The sequence below is a fragment of the Piliocolobus tephrosceles genome, chromosome 15, assembly GCF_002776525.5.
Source record: "Piliocolobus tephrosceles isolate RC106 chromosome 15, ASM277652v3, whole genome shotgun sequence".
NCBI lineage: Eukaryota > Metazoa > Chordata > Mammalia > Primates > Cercopithecidae > Piliocolobus > Piliocolobus tephrosceles.
In genome coordinates this window covers 12434622-12450892 of record NC_045448.1, presented here as the reverse complement: position 1 = coordinate 12450892, position 16271 = coordinate 12434622, and the positions used below count along the sequence as shown (strand labels likewise).

At 46.9% G+C, this 16271-nt stretch overlaps 1 protein-coding gene across 2 annotated transcripts in view; it reads right to left on the bottom strand.

Annotated features, from left to right (window-relative positions):
• Nucleotides 1-11458, bottom strand: part of TRIB2 (tribbles pseudokinase 2) — a 26039-nt gene extending 14581 nt beyond the window's left edge. The window contains exons 1-3 of one of the 2 annotated variants that reach the window (XM_023199352.2): nt 10211-11430; nt 9762-10017; nt 4758-5050 (exon numbers count right to left, since the gene is read on the bottom strand). In XM_023199352.2, coding sequence (XP_023055120.1) covers nt 4758-4912 — 155 coding nt within the window. In that variant the 5' untranslated portion in view covers nt 4913-5050; nt 9762-10017; nt 10211-11430. Of the gene's footprint in view, nt 1-4757; nt 5051-9761 lie in introns of both variants that reach the window. The other variant, XM_023199344.1, reaches the window with a different exon arrangement.
• Between the last annotated feature and the right edge of the window lie 4813 nt (nt 11459-16271).

Here is a 16271-nt window from a genome sequence, read left to right as displayed (position 1 = left end):
TGACTGTGCGCTAGGCAGGAGCTCCCGTCCGCTGATGGCTGACTGTGTGCTAGCCAGGAGCTCCTGTCTGCTGATGGCTGACTGTGTGCTAGCCATTGGGTTCTCTTGTGTTAATACATTTAATTCCACGAGGGAAGTCTTGTTGTTATTTCCACTTTGCAGATGAGGCAGTCTGGGCACAAAGCTTAGGTAACTTCTCAAGGTCCTTTCCTAACAAGCGCAAGGGCAGGGACTGGAATCCAGACAGCAGCTCTGACTCTACATAGAAGTAACAGGACTTCTCCCAAGCTTAGGCCTTCCCGTGAATTAAAATGGAATTAGAGGGGCTTGAAACATGGGGCTTCTAAGAACAGACCGATCAAGCAGGTCACCCCAATGCCACAGCAGAGAGGGGGAGGCAGAGTGCACAGGGCATGCACTTTGGGGATGTGGGTACTGCCTTCTATCAGATTCTGAGCCCCAACCGGCAGGGTGGTCACTACTACACACAGACCGTCTGAGATTTTACTACAGGATGCACAGGGTGTGGCCAGGTGAGTTCAACTGGAGTTGGAGATTAACTTCCTTAAAATGCTGCTCAATGCCTCTGGGCCCTGAGGTTTTCCTTTTCAGCAGTATAAACAAAAAGAACCAAGCTCTGCCCTGCACAACCATCTCTGGGAACGAAGGAGAAGCAGCAGTCCAATGCTGGTAACACAGAAGCTGATCCAGGCATGGTGGGGTACGATCCTTCAACCCCTACATGTGCCTGTAGCCGCGTACTCCAGCGCACATATGGTCAATCTGGCCTTTCTGAGCCTCAGGTTCCAGACCAGATGCACTTGACCTTTGGCATTCATTTAATGATTATAATTAAACCAAACAGAGAGGAGGATGTGGCCTAAATCTGAACCCCTATGCCACTCTTCTCAGAATACGCTGCCCAAGAGACTGACTTAATTCTTCAAAAACCCACTGAGTCCTGGGAACTGCTCTCCTATAATGGTACTATTTCATCAATGACTCTAGGAACAGATGTCCCGTCATGAGTGCCTGCCCTGCCCCGTGAGTCACAGAATCATCTCATTTAACCCTCACAACTGGCCGATAGGAATGCCATTATTATTTCTGCTTTGAGGAAACCGCAGCTTAGAAACATTCAATGACTTATCCAAGATCAGGTAGCTAAGAAGAGCCAGAAGTTACACCTAAAACTCAAATCAAAGTAAAATGGAAACAGAAGACTCTGAGCTGCTGCCTTTCTACCTAGCAGCATAAGGCACAGTGGCATCAGGTCCAAACACAACACTAGGGTCGTCTGTGTCTGCCTGCAAAGCTACCAGTGGGGGACCGGAGTGAAGGCGCTGGCAGTTCCACTAAGAACGTCTCCATGGATGGCCATGGATGCAGAGTCCCAGATGGCACACAATTGAAACTTTAGGCACAAGGAGTCAGCCCATAGGCAGGTCTTGTTCTGCACCAGGTGGGCCTCAGCCAGTTTCATACGTAAAGCGTGCACTTTCAATCACTTTCCAGATCACCAGAGTTCAAGAAGCACATCACTGGGAGGGAGAAGACTGATGCACAGAAGAGGTATGTAATGGTCAGAAGATGAATAAAGCAGCACTTTCCAAATTTGCTTCTGTGCTTTTTCACCATGGGACCAATGCCCGAAAGGTTAGAAACAGACATTGACTCCACGGTTTAGCTTTCCAAAAGCTTTTAAAATTGAATCCATTGCTTCCTTACACTTTCAATGTTCTTGAGGGAGAAGGAAGCTTTAGCTCCACTAAAAGTGATGCAATTAGGATGGAAGATGAGAGTTCCCAGCAGCAAGCACGGAGCCAATGAGGTCCTGGGCCCTTGACACTTGGCCTCACACTCTTCCCTCAGGAAGTGCTGGCGATGGGCTCCATGTAGGCTACCATGCAGGCCAAATAAGAGCATCTGCCATGAAACTCAATGCTGCCAGGAGGCAGAGAAGGAGAAACACATTGTGGGACAAAAAGCAGAAGTTTCACAATCTGGAATCAAGAGGTTAAAATACAAAACAACAAGAAGAAAAAGGTGACTAGGCATGATTCCCTAGTTGATAGCTGGATTTTAGAAAAACAAAAAAGCTCTTATCAATCAATCCGCTACTGTTGAGAACATTCAAAATGTCCTTGAAAACAGAAGTGACCTTCTCAGAGTTGCCCAGACAGACACTTGTCATGTTCCTGAAAGGCCAGCCCACTGGGACCTCCATGTGACTTGGGCTGGAGGAAGAACTCTGGATGAAATGACAGGATTTCTAGGCTGGCTGCACCCTCAGACTGGCTGTGCGAAACTGAGCAAGCAAGGTGACCCTGCCATGAGGCCAAGGAACCTTACTGATCAGATGGAGGAGTTATCATTTTCTCCAAGGTCCCACAGGGCATAAGCCTCAAGGCTGGCCCATGGGGCAACAGGGCTGCATGGCCAAAGGGGCTATCACACATGCCACCATACTGTAGGGACTATATAGGCCAGCTCCCTACAGTCCCTTACATTTTCTTTTTACCTTGGAAAATGCTCTTTAAAATGAAAAAAAGATTTTGCTTTGACATGTTTACTCCAGGGAATTGTTTTGGTTTCCCATTCACATTGGATACTCCTTGCTGGTTATCTCTGGACAGGGTCACGTTCTTTCACAAAAGTCCAACATACCTTCAGATGGGATGTCAGAGGTACACACTCCTGAGGTGGGAAGCTTCTTCCCTGGGTCCTGGGACATCAAGGATTTTGGCTGTGCCATGACACATTCATAAAGGAAAAGCAGAGGCTGGGAGTAAAAGCCCTCCACAGCCCCGGTGAGGCCTGGCTTCACTGGCTCCTAGCTAGCTGTGTGCACTGGGGCATGCTTTCACCTCTGGAGTTCTGCCTCCTGGCAGCAAAACAAGAGAGTGCCACACAGACTCTGCAACCTCCGGGTCCACTTTTGTTCCCATGTTCTATGACTTGGGGACCTCCACCCTGCTCTACTCATCTGCACAAATATGTATTCACTATGGGGGTCCTATCCCTGAACAGGCCATTCCTTCTACTCGTTGGTGCCCGAGAGTTCCTTCCTATGGAAACACAATCAAAGACGACACTTAAAAACATAGATCCCTGCGAGAGAGGGCATTTGCTGTCCTCATGCCCTCTGGCAGACAAATGAATTTCTTGACAGCTGACTTACTAGTGAATGTGGTCTTACTTCGACTCTTTCCTGTCCGTAACTTTGGGGCTTCACCACGTTGCACTTTGGAGCTCTCATCTATGCAACGGACATGATAATACTGACTTCACCAACAGGGAGAGGTAATTAAGTTAAACTTTAACCTTATGGTAAGAGGTAAACAAATATGACCTCTTATTTTTGTAGATGCAGTTATTAAATCTCCAAGAAAGGTGGGACATAGAAGGGTAAAGAGAATACCTTTGTCAGTATTCTGTTGAGAGTCCATATATATTCATCTTCCAAATGAGAATATTCAAAGAAGCACATATGCCAATTTATTATTAATTGAAAAGACCTTAGAGGCAATCTAGTGCACAGGAGGTAACAGAAGGAGAAATATGATGCTGGTAGAGGGAGGGTGGAAACAGACGAAGGACCAGTCCAACGTCACAGACGGTATCAAAGGCAAAACCAGGGGAAACATCTCCAGGCTCCATGGGCAGAGGCATCTGAGCGGAAGAGAAAAGGTAAGTGTGGTTCCACACTCTAGATCTTCCAACAGCTGCCCCTTCTCAGTTTGTTAATAAAGGTAAAAGGCATTCCCAAGCAAAGATCAAGATAGGAGCTGGTCTCCACGTTATGTGGCGCCTCATTCAGGAACTACGGTGAGCAATGAATATAGATTTGTTGCCTCTGTCCCTCCAAACTCATGTTCTTAAAAAGACAAAAAAGTGCTTGAAGGAGTTCTTATAGTCAAAATCAGCTGGGAGAGAAAGCAGGGCCCCAGCAGCATCTGCTAAATAGAAGGTAATGAGTTAATGGCATAACCCAGTTGCCTGCATCCTGTCCAGCTGTCTCCTCAAATAACCAAGACCTCTGCAGTGCCATGCATTTGCATCAGCAGTTTCCTCACCTGGAATGTGGTCTTTCCCACATTTCCTGAAATACAGTCATCTTTCGAGTCTTGGCTCCAAAATCACCCCTCCTATAAAACCTTCCTTGACTCTCCAAGTCCTAGGGAGAACTGACATGTCCCCACCAACCCAGTTCTCATCGCACCCAGCATGGACCTCTATTCTGAGCTGGTAGCATTTCCTTCATCGGTCAGTTGACTATCTAATTCATCTAGATATTAATAGTACTGAGAATTGTGACTAATAGCTAATATAAGCTTAGGTAAGAGCTACTGAATGAGTGCATGGATGAATGAATTATAAATGACTGATTCTGGGTGCTGAGTGTTCTGCAGGTAGAATTTTCAAGGCCCTGCCTTTACTGGCATTGAAAATGTCACAGAAGCTTGCAGGCCACCTTCAGAATTCAAGACACCAATCATATGTATTCATTGGGTCGCAGAATATCCTGCTACCTGTCCTTTCAGCACCAGATGACACCTTGAAAATAGTAGCTATTTGCTTTCCCGAAACACTTGACCATTGCAATATTCACTTTCTTTTGCCCTCCTAAGATTCCTTTCCCTCATCTGGACCACAGACAGTAAAAAAAAAAAAATGTCTATTCAAGACTTTTCTAGGAAGCTGTTGTTAGAAGCAGTCCATCACAGGACCCAGGTCTGGATAGGGATGAGACCTACCTCTCTTCGTCCTTAAAGATGAATTTCCGCAGCTTGAGGTCCCGCAGCACCAGCCCCCCGTCATGGCAGTGGGCCACTGCCGAGGCAATCTGGTAGAACAGTCTGGCTGCCTCCTCCTCTCTCAGCTTCTTGCAGGTGCGGACGAAGGAGTGCATGTCCCCATAGCTTCGCTCAAAGAACACATAGGCTTTGGTCTCACCCAGGATAATTTCAGTGATTTGGTTGATGTTACTATGAGCAGACAGGCAAAAGCACGGTGCCAGGGATTCCTGGTAGCAGCTGATATCAAACACCTACGACAGGATTAACAGTAAGACCAAAGTCAGAGGTGCCTCTTGTACACCAACACACAGAACATTGCACCTCCCACAGGCATGGGCTTTTGAGATGATAGAAAATATGCTGAACTTGGACCCAGACCATATTGGCCCTGCCTCCTACCAGCTGTGTGGCACTGAACAAGTCACTTAACCTCTCTGAGCCTCCAAATCTGTATGTGTAACACGGGAAACTGATACTTGACTTACAGTGTTAGGAAGATTATATGAGAAAATGAAGGTGATAGTGCTTTGCAAAATGTAATACAGTACACAAATAATAATTTTCATTATTTTTGTCTCTAGCCCAACTGCGTGTTTATAGAACTAAGGCAAAAACGGAAAGTGATCCACCTCAAATGACATCAACAACACTTTATTTACCTTCAAAAACAAAAACAAAAAAAAAAGGAAAAGAAATGCACATAAACACGCGTTATACGACACATGAGCAATTAAGAGATTAAATCGCGAGCTGTTGCCTAATGGTCTCTAATCCAATACTTTCATTTTACAGATATGGAAACTGAGGCTCGGAGAATGAGCCAAAACTCGAGCCCCCAGTGGCAGAGGTAGGAATACAATACAATCCTTCTTAATAGGGAAGCAGCCTTGCTTCTTCCTCTCTTCCCTCCACAGATATCTAACTCAATGAACCAGTTATGCAATGATTTTCTATGAATCAAAATTAGCCTGTGAAATGCCAACTCATTGTGGGGTTGCTTAAAAAGGAAAGGCACCATCAATACCTTTTGAAACAGACCTAACAGAAATGAACACCACAGAGAATTTTTGAGGTTATAAAAAAAAGCGCTTTCATTCATTTCAAGACCTCCACTAAATCAGGAATACAAGTCCCTGGGTCTGGAATGTGGTTTTTCTATCTGCCTGGGATGTGGGTAAGGTGAATCTATTCAGTGTGTGCGTGAGCCAGGGGCATGCGTGGGTGAGCTTCGCTGGAAAGCATCTAAGACAGCAACGCCCTAACAATACACTGCATGCTATCAGTTCACAATCATTTAGCTGCCTAAATCGCTTTTTCACTAGTTAAGAGCATACTTTCTTTGATCATCATTTTGCAGTGTGGTGGGAAAAATGCTGGACTGGAAATCGGCAACCTTGAGGCACTAATCCGGGCCCTGCCACCAGTAATCTGGATGAGATGGATAAAGAGCTTAGGGTTGCCAGACCTCCCTCCGCTTCATAAAATGAAGATGTTGATTTAGAACAGTGTGAACCTTTTTTGGGTCCTGATGTCACATAAAATCTGATAAAAGCTCTGTTCCCTCTTAGCTGGCAATGCCCATTCTCAAATGCATGCACAATACCGGATTCATTTTAAGGGGATTCACGGGCTTTCTGAAGCCCACCCAAGGCCACAGACTGCTATTTAAGAAACCATGAGTTAAGTTGCTCTAAGCTTCAAAAAATTGAAACAAAATCTGTGAGTCAAACAGGGATGTAAAACCTCAAGAGAGTTGGTGCTAACCCGGCCAAGGAAGCAAAGTTAACAGTAATGTTGTGAATGAACCATAATGAGGCATCTCAGAAAAGCGGCACAGCTGCTGCCACTATAACCTAGAATTTAAGAAAGAATACTTCAACATCTCCAGAGACCACAAATCACACACTGATACCGTCAAATGATGACCTAAGAGCAGTGACCTAAGAGGCCTGTTCAATTAGGAATCTGAAATGCTTGAATCAACTTTAACACCCTGACTGCAGGCAACAGAAACCCAGCAAAGGCTCAAAAATTTCAAGGAGTAATAAGCTTTGCAGTGGCTAACGTAAACACTGCATTATATAATGAAGATGATGTGTTCTGAAATACCGGGTTGCAGCTTCTGTCACCACTGCTCAGAGGTATGATTATTTATAATCTACTTCCTGTTTCCAGGTGCATTTACAAAAACATAAAAGGTGACTTTCGCTCAGCACTTTTAGCCTATTATCCTGCTCCACTGCTGAAAACCTGGAGACAGAATTTTTTTAAAAAACTAACATATCTGTGGCAGCTTCAAATGTAGCCATACCTTTTGTAGAAGAGACCAAATTCCAAGATGGTGGACAGAGTATGAAAAATAAAATAAGTATTTATATTTTTGCACATGGGAAGGAGTGAAACTTTTATTAGTAGCTATCAGGGGCATTTAGGGGCTTGGAATGGTATTTAAACCATCATCTTCACGTGCAAAATCAAGCCACAAGCCTGGTGCCAGCCTCTTTACATGTTTAATTTGAAGCCTTGGTTATGTAATGTGACAGTTCAGATAAGGCAGTAAGATTAGACCATCATTAATAACATTTGCAAAAAAAAAAGTACCCATTCTGCCAAGATAGTAATTATGTCAATCTGCACAGTAGCTACCAGTATTTCCATGAAAACATACAGTTAAAGACTCCTTAAAACGCCTTCATTCATTTATCTAGCAAAAGTAGGCACATGGAGACAATAAGCAGCCTTGATTATTTTGTTTAAATGACTCTGGAATCTCTATTCCTCCAAATAGGGTCCTAGGGAATTCTCTATGCAGTTTTCTATAATAAATAGCATCTTTACATTTGATCTGTTTTTGCAAAGAATTTTTTCATTGGCCAACACACAGCTAGGAAACAAGAGCCTTCTATTCTAAGACATCAAAAGGAACTGGATTCAATGTGTAGATTTCACTGAGCCTTAAAGTAAGCTAAGAGACCACAGCATACATATCTCTCAGGGCAGTTCAGAGAAGCAGCCTTATAAAACTCTCTTGGAGCTTCTTAGGAGATACACAACTATGCTTGCATAAGAAGTCACCCACATCATCTTTGGTAAAAAGTCAGGAAAACAGAAGCTGCTGTGTCTTAAAGGGATGACCTCTGTCAAGCAGAACAATGATACTGCACTTAAATCCACTTGCAGCCACACTATAATTGGTGAGGGGCTGATTCAATCTTTGCAATAACTAAACCAGCAGATTAAGTCCAATTTGAGGCCAGAGCGCAAGTCTGCAAATGACACTGTAAGGTCAGCCCAAAGTGAAATATGTCTTGAAAAATCTGGAGAAAGAAAGAGCAGAGGCCAGAGTCACCTCTGATTTTAAACAAAGAAGTAACAGCCAGATGCCCCTGCAGAATTTGGCCGCAGAGTCCCTATACTTAAAAGCATCTCCAGCCTTTGAAAAATATTAAAATGCTGTACTGAAGTTGAGCAAAAGGAATGAAAATATTCACTGCTGGGTGATTGTGCATATTTCATACAAGAGTGGCAGTTCTGTGGAATTCATTCATTTCAAAGGATGACTATCCTATTGTGCAACCTTGCAGACTTCTGAGAATTCAATCCAGCTACTGAATTTTGGTTAACCGGGCACAGTTGCTCTGGGTCTCAATAACTTAGAGAAGATGCAAAATACCAAACGCTCAGTGCAAGCAAAGGGCAACATTTAGAGTCTCCGATTTCCCCGTAAGGTCTGAACTAAACAATCGCAAAACTGACTGGAGATCTCCACTAAACCCAAATTTTGCAATGAAATGCTCCAGTCCACTATGAAATAAGGAAAGCAGTCTGCGGTGAATGGCGAAAGTGCGATGTGTTATTTGCAGCACAACCGTGCCCAGTGACCATTTCAAAGGCAGAATGGGTACCCCACTCTCCCCTTACCCCTCAAAAAAAAAAAAAAAAACAAAACAAAAAACAACAACAGTCAGCAAATCTAAAATCAGGTGACAACGAATCCTTGATCTATGTCCAATTCTGGGTAGTAGTATGCTCTATTGTAGTTATTTTCTTTTTTGGAAACTATTTCGCCCCTCATCCACTTGTCTGGGGCCGGGTGGGTGCACACAAAGACACACAGACACACATACACATAAATCAGTCACTGTTCAGGGTTAAAGACAAAAAAGGAAACCTAAGTGTCCATCGCAGTGGTATTACCACTGCGGATCCCTGGGGCTCCAAATGGGAGCTCCTTAATCTTACAGGCAAAGGTGTGTGTTCAGAGGGGAACGGAAAAGGGGGGATGAGCAGGCAGGGAAGTCTAGAGATGGGGAGAGAGACCAAGACCAGAGAGAAAGACCCAAAGCGTTCACTATTCACCAGAAAGTGCTCCGGCTTTGATTTCCACCCCAACCCTCCTCTCAAGGCTCCAGGCAGAAGAAAGGTCTTTGTAAACTCCTTCCCAGCGCTGGGCCCCTGGGCTTGGCCGGAGGGGGCACCTTTGTGTGTCTGTTTTAAAGGGCACCTTCGGAACAAAGGTTTAAACACCTGCCCGCTGCTAAGAACAATGGCTGCGAAAGGAACGGAGTCATCAGTCTTAAAACTACCCGGGGATTCCCTAATCCTTGTTGGAAGGGGAGGGTGCTAGACACAGGAAGAAATCCCCCCGGGCAGCGGGACCCGGCCTCGCGCAGAGAGCTCCTGGAGCCTTCGGTGCACGCGTGTCCGTGGCCCCCGCGCAGTCCCGCCGACCTCCCCTCCCCGGGCTCTCCCCAAAACGCCCCCACTGCAGCCCGCCCCATTGTCTGAAACGGTCTAAAAACTTCGCAACTTATCGAACCTGAGCAAATAAATAAATAAACCCATTTAATAAGGCCACGGTAATTATCCCGCGAATCTCCCTCTCCCAGACTCGAGGGCCTGGCGCCCTCCCGCTCCCTCGGGCCCCTTCCAAAGACAAAAAGCAACCCCCTGGCCCTTTACCTTGCACACCAGCTCCTCTCCGCTATGCAGATGCACGGCACGAAAAACGTGGTCTCCCTCCAGAGGTTCCAACAATAAGTATTTCCCGATGCAAGAAACGCAATGCGACAAGTTCGGAGTCTCGGGCGGGCTCGGGGAGCCGAGGTTCGGGCTGAAACTCTGGCTGGGCTCCGCGGACCTTATAGACGACAACTCTTCGAAATCCTGGGTTTTGTTCCGCGATCTCCCATATCTCGCTATTGTGATGGGGGTAGACCTGTGTATGTTCATGAGTGTGAGGATCGCACACGACAAACAAAAAAAAACCCGCCGGAGAGATGAGTCGCTGGCGAGTGCGGCTGCAGGCGCCTCGGTGCCACTGATTTTAAAAGGGAGCGAGAGGGGAGGGGACAGGAGAGGGACTGCGTGGAGAAAGAGTTAGAAGCCCCCAAATGGGCGCCGCCGGATACCTTGTCTGCTCCGAGCCCGGCTCCCGGGGGTCCTCGGTCGGCAGGCAACTCGGGTCCTTTTGTTACCCCAAAGCAGTCGGCGATGTGCAGAATCGCCGCACTTTTAGTTACTCTGTGTGTGTGTCCCCAGCGTGGATCTGGATGAGTACCCGGGCTGCGAGGGTGCGGAGCTGCAGCGCCAGGGCTCCCGACGCGACCCCCAGGCCGGCTACCGAATCGCAGACGGGGCGGAGGAGCCCGCGGTAGTTTGTGCAGTCTTCGGGGCGCTCACGGCGGCGGCTCAGTCCCAACGCGTTAGAAGTCAAACAAAAAGAGAAAGGAAACAAGCACGGGTCTACCGGCTGGCGACGCACGGCAGCCAGAATCCGCGCTGCACCCCCTTTTTTTGGTGGAAAGGGTGGGGGGCGTGGAAGGGGGGGTGCCAGAGAGGGCAATTACCTACGTTTTAACTGTAGATGGCGTCTGAGGCTTTTCCAAGATCGCGAGCTCTCCAAAAATTAAACAAACAAACAAAAAAAGAAAAATAGCAGGGGAGCATTCAACTTGGAGCGGTCAGCGCTGCCAACAAAAGATTGCAAAAGCCGGGCACAGAGTTGCGGCGCGGGCTGGGCGCAGGTACCGCGACAAAGCCCTGGGCTCGGCCCGCCGCGCGGAGGTCAGCACAGGCTCATGCTGTCGCCGCTCGCTCGCGCCCTGGGTCTTCCTCCGAATGCAGCCAGACGTGCAAGAGAGAATGAGGACAGATCGGCGGTCTCCGATTTCGCCGGCACGAGCTTGCGGGGATCCTGCGGGCGCTGCAATGGGAGCTGCGTCCCCGGCCCTTCCAACGCGCAGCGTTCCTTTGCCCCTCTCCCGCTGGAGAACTGGATCTCGTCTTGGAATAATTTGCAACCACTCCGTCTCCCACTACCCCGAGCCCAAATTGCCCGGTGGGGTTTGTTTTGGAGAAAATTGACGGCTTGTCTCCTCCTTCTTTGATTTCTTGCTTCCCCCCCCCCAGAGAAAAGAGGGGACTGTGTATTTAAAAATTAAAGGGGACGGCCGACGGTGCCCGAGGCCAATCCCCGCGCTCAGCACGCCCGCATCCCCCGGCGAGGCGGTATTAATAGTTACTTACGTGGCCGGGGATCTCGGAGCGAGCGGGGCCGTGTGTGCGCGTGTGCGCGCGCGCGCCTCGCTCGCGCTCGGTCTCCCCATTCAATGTCACCGACACATTTCCACGGAGCCTCCGCCCCCCCGCCGCCCCCGCGACTGGCTCAGCCCAGAGCCGGCCCCGCCCCGCCCCCGCCCGGGCCCCCCTCATTGCGCCGGGCGCCCATCAATCAGCCCGGCCGCTGCCAGTCCTCGGGCGGCTCCCCGCGCCGCTGCCATTGCAGCTCCGTGCCGGGGGCGCCAGCACGGGCCTCGCAGCTCCCTCACCCGTCCGGGGAGGTAAACAAAGTGAAATATCCTTCCGCGGTCCGGGGCCCCGGGCGCAGCACGCTGGGTCTCGGCTGCGCGCCCCGCAACAGCAGCGACTCCGAAGCCGTCCCCCGACAAGCTGCTCCCGCAGCGCCGACTCCGTAGCTCGTTCATACTCCTGGCGCTTTTCCCCAGAAAGCTAGGCACGCTCTGAGCATTGGGCCCCCAGGCTCAGATGTGGCCCTGAACGAGGAGCTTTGTTTTGGAGGAATGTGCTTGCATCGGTATTGCTGCCTGGAGTTTCGAGAATTCGTTTCATGGTATCTCTCCGACATCCTCCTCTCCATTTAAAAGGAAACCCATTGCTTCCTTTATAGTTGGTGTCACCGCTTGCCCCCGATCTACACCTTGGGCTTGTATTTCTAATATTTTCAGCAGAAGAGGAACTGAAGGCATCTTTGGACTCAGGTCAAATTTAATCACGAATTCTTCCCTTTCCAAGGCATTGCCTGGAGGACCTTGGAGGCCAAGCTAGGCAAAACCTTGCACCCACACCTCCAGGGAGCGCTGTTGGGTCCCATCCAGGGTGCTGGGCATCCTGAGTCCTCTTGTGTTAGCCAGGTGAAGGCTGCAGTTCCTCCCCACCCCACCCCCCGCCACCACCACCGCCCTTCGCCACCCCCTCCTTCGCCAACCCCCGAATTATTCTTAACTTCCTTGGGAGATTCCAGTCCGCGGGCTTGGACAGGAACACAGGAGGAAAGGGGCTTGAACTCAGGCAGAGGCTTCAAACGCCAGCCTTGATCTAAGATATCCTGGTGAATGAGAAGCAATCTAGTAGAGGACAAACTTAAAAAAAAAAAAAAAAAAAAAAAAAAAAAAAAAAATCTCAAGGAACTGAGAAAGGGGAGTTGGAACGACTCCTAGAGCCCTCTGAGCTTTTGCATGCGTGTAGTATATTTTCCACTGGAGGAGGGGACTAAATTATTTATTGCCCACTGTAGGACACTTTCAGTAAGAGAAGGGAGCTATTTATAATTATGTCCACTTGGGACAACAGTCACTCTAACGATCAGGAGTCCTGGGAATGTGGCCAGAGATGGAAAGGCCACTGACTATCAAGCACAGAGTTAAAAGGAAGGTTAAGAAGTGGCCCCGCGCCTTCCAGCCCATCTCACTATCCTACTCTCCACAAACCTGCCTAGGATTCAATCCCAGGAGAATAGATCTATTTCCCTAGGCGATCACCAGGACCACTGGCCGAGCAGGGTCCCCAATCCAGTCTTACCCCAGGAAGTCACGTGGCCTGTGTTAGGAACAGACTCTGTGCCTGTGTTAGGAAGCAACCTCTGCTGTTGAGTCAGAAAGAGAGGTGCCTAGCCTCCTCTATGCAGTGGCCAAGAGAGCTTTGTAATAATTAGGGGTTGGGAGACCTTTATGCTAGCCCTGGCTGGGCCTCTGATTTCAAATGGAAATTGGGTGAAGACATTGTTTTTTCTCCCTAGGTCCCTGTTTCTTCATCTGTAAGATGAGAAGCACAGTACCCGCCCTGCTCACCTCATGTGGTTGCTTTAGAATTATATTTTCAATTCCAGGAAATCTGTGAAGGCTTACTATAAGCCGGGCTCTGTGCTGAGTGTTAGGGATCCAATATGAGTAAGATCTGGTCTCTGCCACCCCAGAGCGCAGGGTCTAGCCCCGCAGAAAGACTGGGAAACAAATAATTTCATTGTGTAACAATGTGGCAATTAGAATATCAAGGCCTCAAGGGAGTATGGAGGAAGGAATGACTTTTCCTGAACCTCAGGGAGTTTTCCCAGAAAATGTGATTTTTATTACCTTGAACTAATCCAGAGCAAATATTTATTGAAACCTACTATGTGCCAGACATTGGATATGAAGATACAGTGATTTAAAAAATATATTTCCTGTCTTCATGAACCTTGAAATAGCCCTATGAGTCATAGAATAAAATGAATAAGAGATTGTTGTTGGCATTTCAGGCAGAAGGAAGGAATGTGGAAAAGCAAAGGAGTGGGATGTTCTGAAATTTCTAGTAACGCACCATGTTCCAGCAGTGGCAGCTGGGAGCAGTGGCCAGGTATGTGTCTGGTAAAGTAGACTGATTGGGATTAGGCGGGAAGGGGTTGATAGACACAGCTAGCAACAGTGGTCTTCCCAGTAGAGGAGATGGTGAAGCAAGGCTGACATTGGGAAGTGACATGGTTGGTTGTGGGATTTAGATCCTGCTGCAGATCACAGGGAGCAGATACTACTGGGCTTCCAAGGAAAGAGAGAGCAGAAATAGTGTAAATCTCTAGTGATGCTGTACATGATTAATAGTGAATTTATGACTTCTGATGAAATTACACAGTGGCCATTCTCCTGCCTGTCCTTGAAGGCCAAATTCATGGCTCAGTGCTATGTTTGTTGATTAAATTCATGGAGCTATTACAGTGCAGGATAAATTAGATAATTTATACCGAGTGCCTTAAATATTTTTTATGTCTGTTAACTCAGTAATTCTTAGCAAATTGGAAAATAAAATTTAAAAAAACATGTAGTAGGAAGATCTGGGTGGGGATCTTTATTCATTCACTTTTTAGCCATATGACTTTGGTCAAATTTAGAATATCTTAATCTATAAAGTGAAATTACAAGTAGAAATTTTGCCTTAATGCATAGCAATTATGGAAGATGTGTATAAAGTAGCTGGCACAATGTCTTGCCTATAATAAAAACTAAAGGCTGAGTGCGGTGGCTCACGCCTGTAATCCCAGCACTTTGGGAGGCCAAGGCGAGCTGATCACGAGGTCAAGAGATCGAGACCATCCTGGCCAACACTGTGAAACCCCATCACTACTAAAAGTACAAAAATTAGCTGAGCATGGAGGCACATGCCTATCGTCCCACTTACTTGGGAAGCTGAGGCAGGAGAATCTCTTGAACTTGGGAGGCGGAGGTTGCAGTGAGCCAAGATCGTGCCATCTCAAAAAAAAAAAAAAAAAAGGGAGCCGTTATTATTATTGTTGTTGTTGGAATGCATTCACAGAAAGCAATCCAGCATGAAATAATAGTAACAGATAACATGTTTACAGTATCGGCAAGGTGTGTGGGAGTTGTTAAACACAGTAACAGGAATGGTTCTATACAGCATGCAGCAATAATAAAATATGTGGCAATTAAAAAAGAATCATATAATTAATTACAAGGTGATATATTTAAACCAGTCTACTCTGCAGTAGGACAAATCATCAGTTGTCTTGGGTCAGTGGCATGTTGTGCATGTTTTCTAGAACATTCTTTATTCTGAAATATATTTAGCTGCTCCTTCACTCACTTATTCACTTCATTGCTCATTAGTTCCTTCATTTACAAACACACAGTGGGCCTCTGCTAAATGTGAAGCCCTAAACTAAGTGCTGTGTGTGTTGATCAAATAATAATAAATGGTTTTTGAGAAGAAACCATAAGACTATTATATCACTTTAAGACCTTTACCATATGTGACGACATTTCCCCTGTTTCAACTCTGGCAGCGAGTCATGTGTAGACTCAAAACTCTGTGACAAACTTCTAGGTTAAGTTGTAGAGAGTTCCATCTCATGCTGATGTGCATGCAGACTGTGGCCTGCTGAACTCCAGAATATTCCATGCTCATTAACAGCTCTGTGAACGAAACCCTGAGGTTGTGCAAAATGCAGTTGTCCTGGTCTGTTTGGGCTACTATAATAAAATATATGTTGGTGTCACATAAACAACAGAAATGTATTTCTCACAGTTCTAGAGGCTGGAAAGTCCAAGTCAAGGCATCGGCCCGTTTTGTGTCTGGTAAGGGCCAGAGTCCTGGTTCACAGATGGCACCTTCATACTGTCCTCATGTGGTGGAAGGGGCAGGACAACTCTCTGGGGTATCTTTTATAAGGACACTAATCTTATTCTTGAGGTCTCTGCCCTCATAACCTTGTCACCTCACAAAGACCTCGTGCTTATACGATCACATTGGTGATTATGTTTCAACATGTGAATTTGGGGGGACACAAACATTCTGCCCAAGCAGCTGTTAGAGCCTTAGACGTAAACCCATTGGCCTGAAATTCAAGAACTTCCCAACAACTTCATCTCTCACTCCTGGTTACATACCGGACAGCTGCTCATCACCTCATGGACTCCAGGCTCCTACTTTTGTGCTTATGACTTGGATCATTTCCTCCTCCATCTTTGGTGCCTCCATGTTTCCCTGGAATCGTTTCCAGGACATTCCCTTCACCTTGCTGCACTCCCTCAGCTCAAGGTTACATTCCCCCGTTCTCTTATTTGGCTATGTGGATGTCTCAGGTTTTAAATGACATGTTCAAAATCCAGATGACATGGTTATGCTTGGCCAATAATGAGGAGGTTTGTGGTGTTAATGCCTGAGCTCCCATCTAGATACTCCTGATGATGGAATCTACAGATTGCCTAGTGTCAGAGTCAGTAAAGGTAGCCAGGAAGATAAGTGCTCCCACTTACTGCTTCATGCAAGGTTTAACCAATCCATGTATGGGAAACCCAATCAGGATACATCCTGCTCTGTAATGTTTTAGGAGGTGCTGTATCTTAAGCTAAGTCCTTCACCATTGCCTGAGTTCTACTGTTAGTGATACATTACTTTGCATTC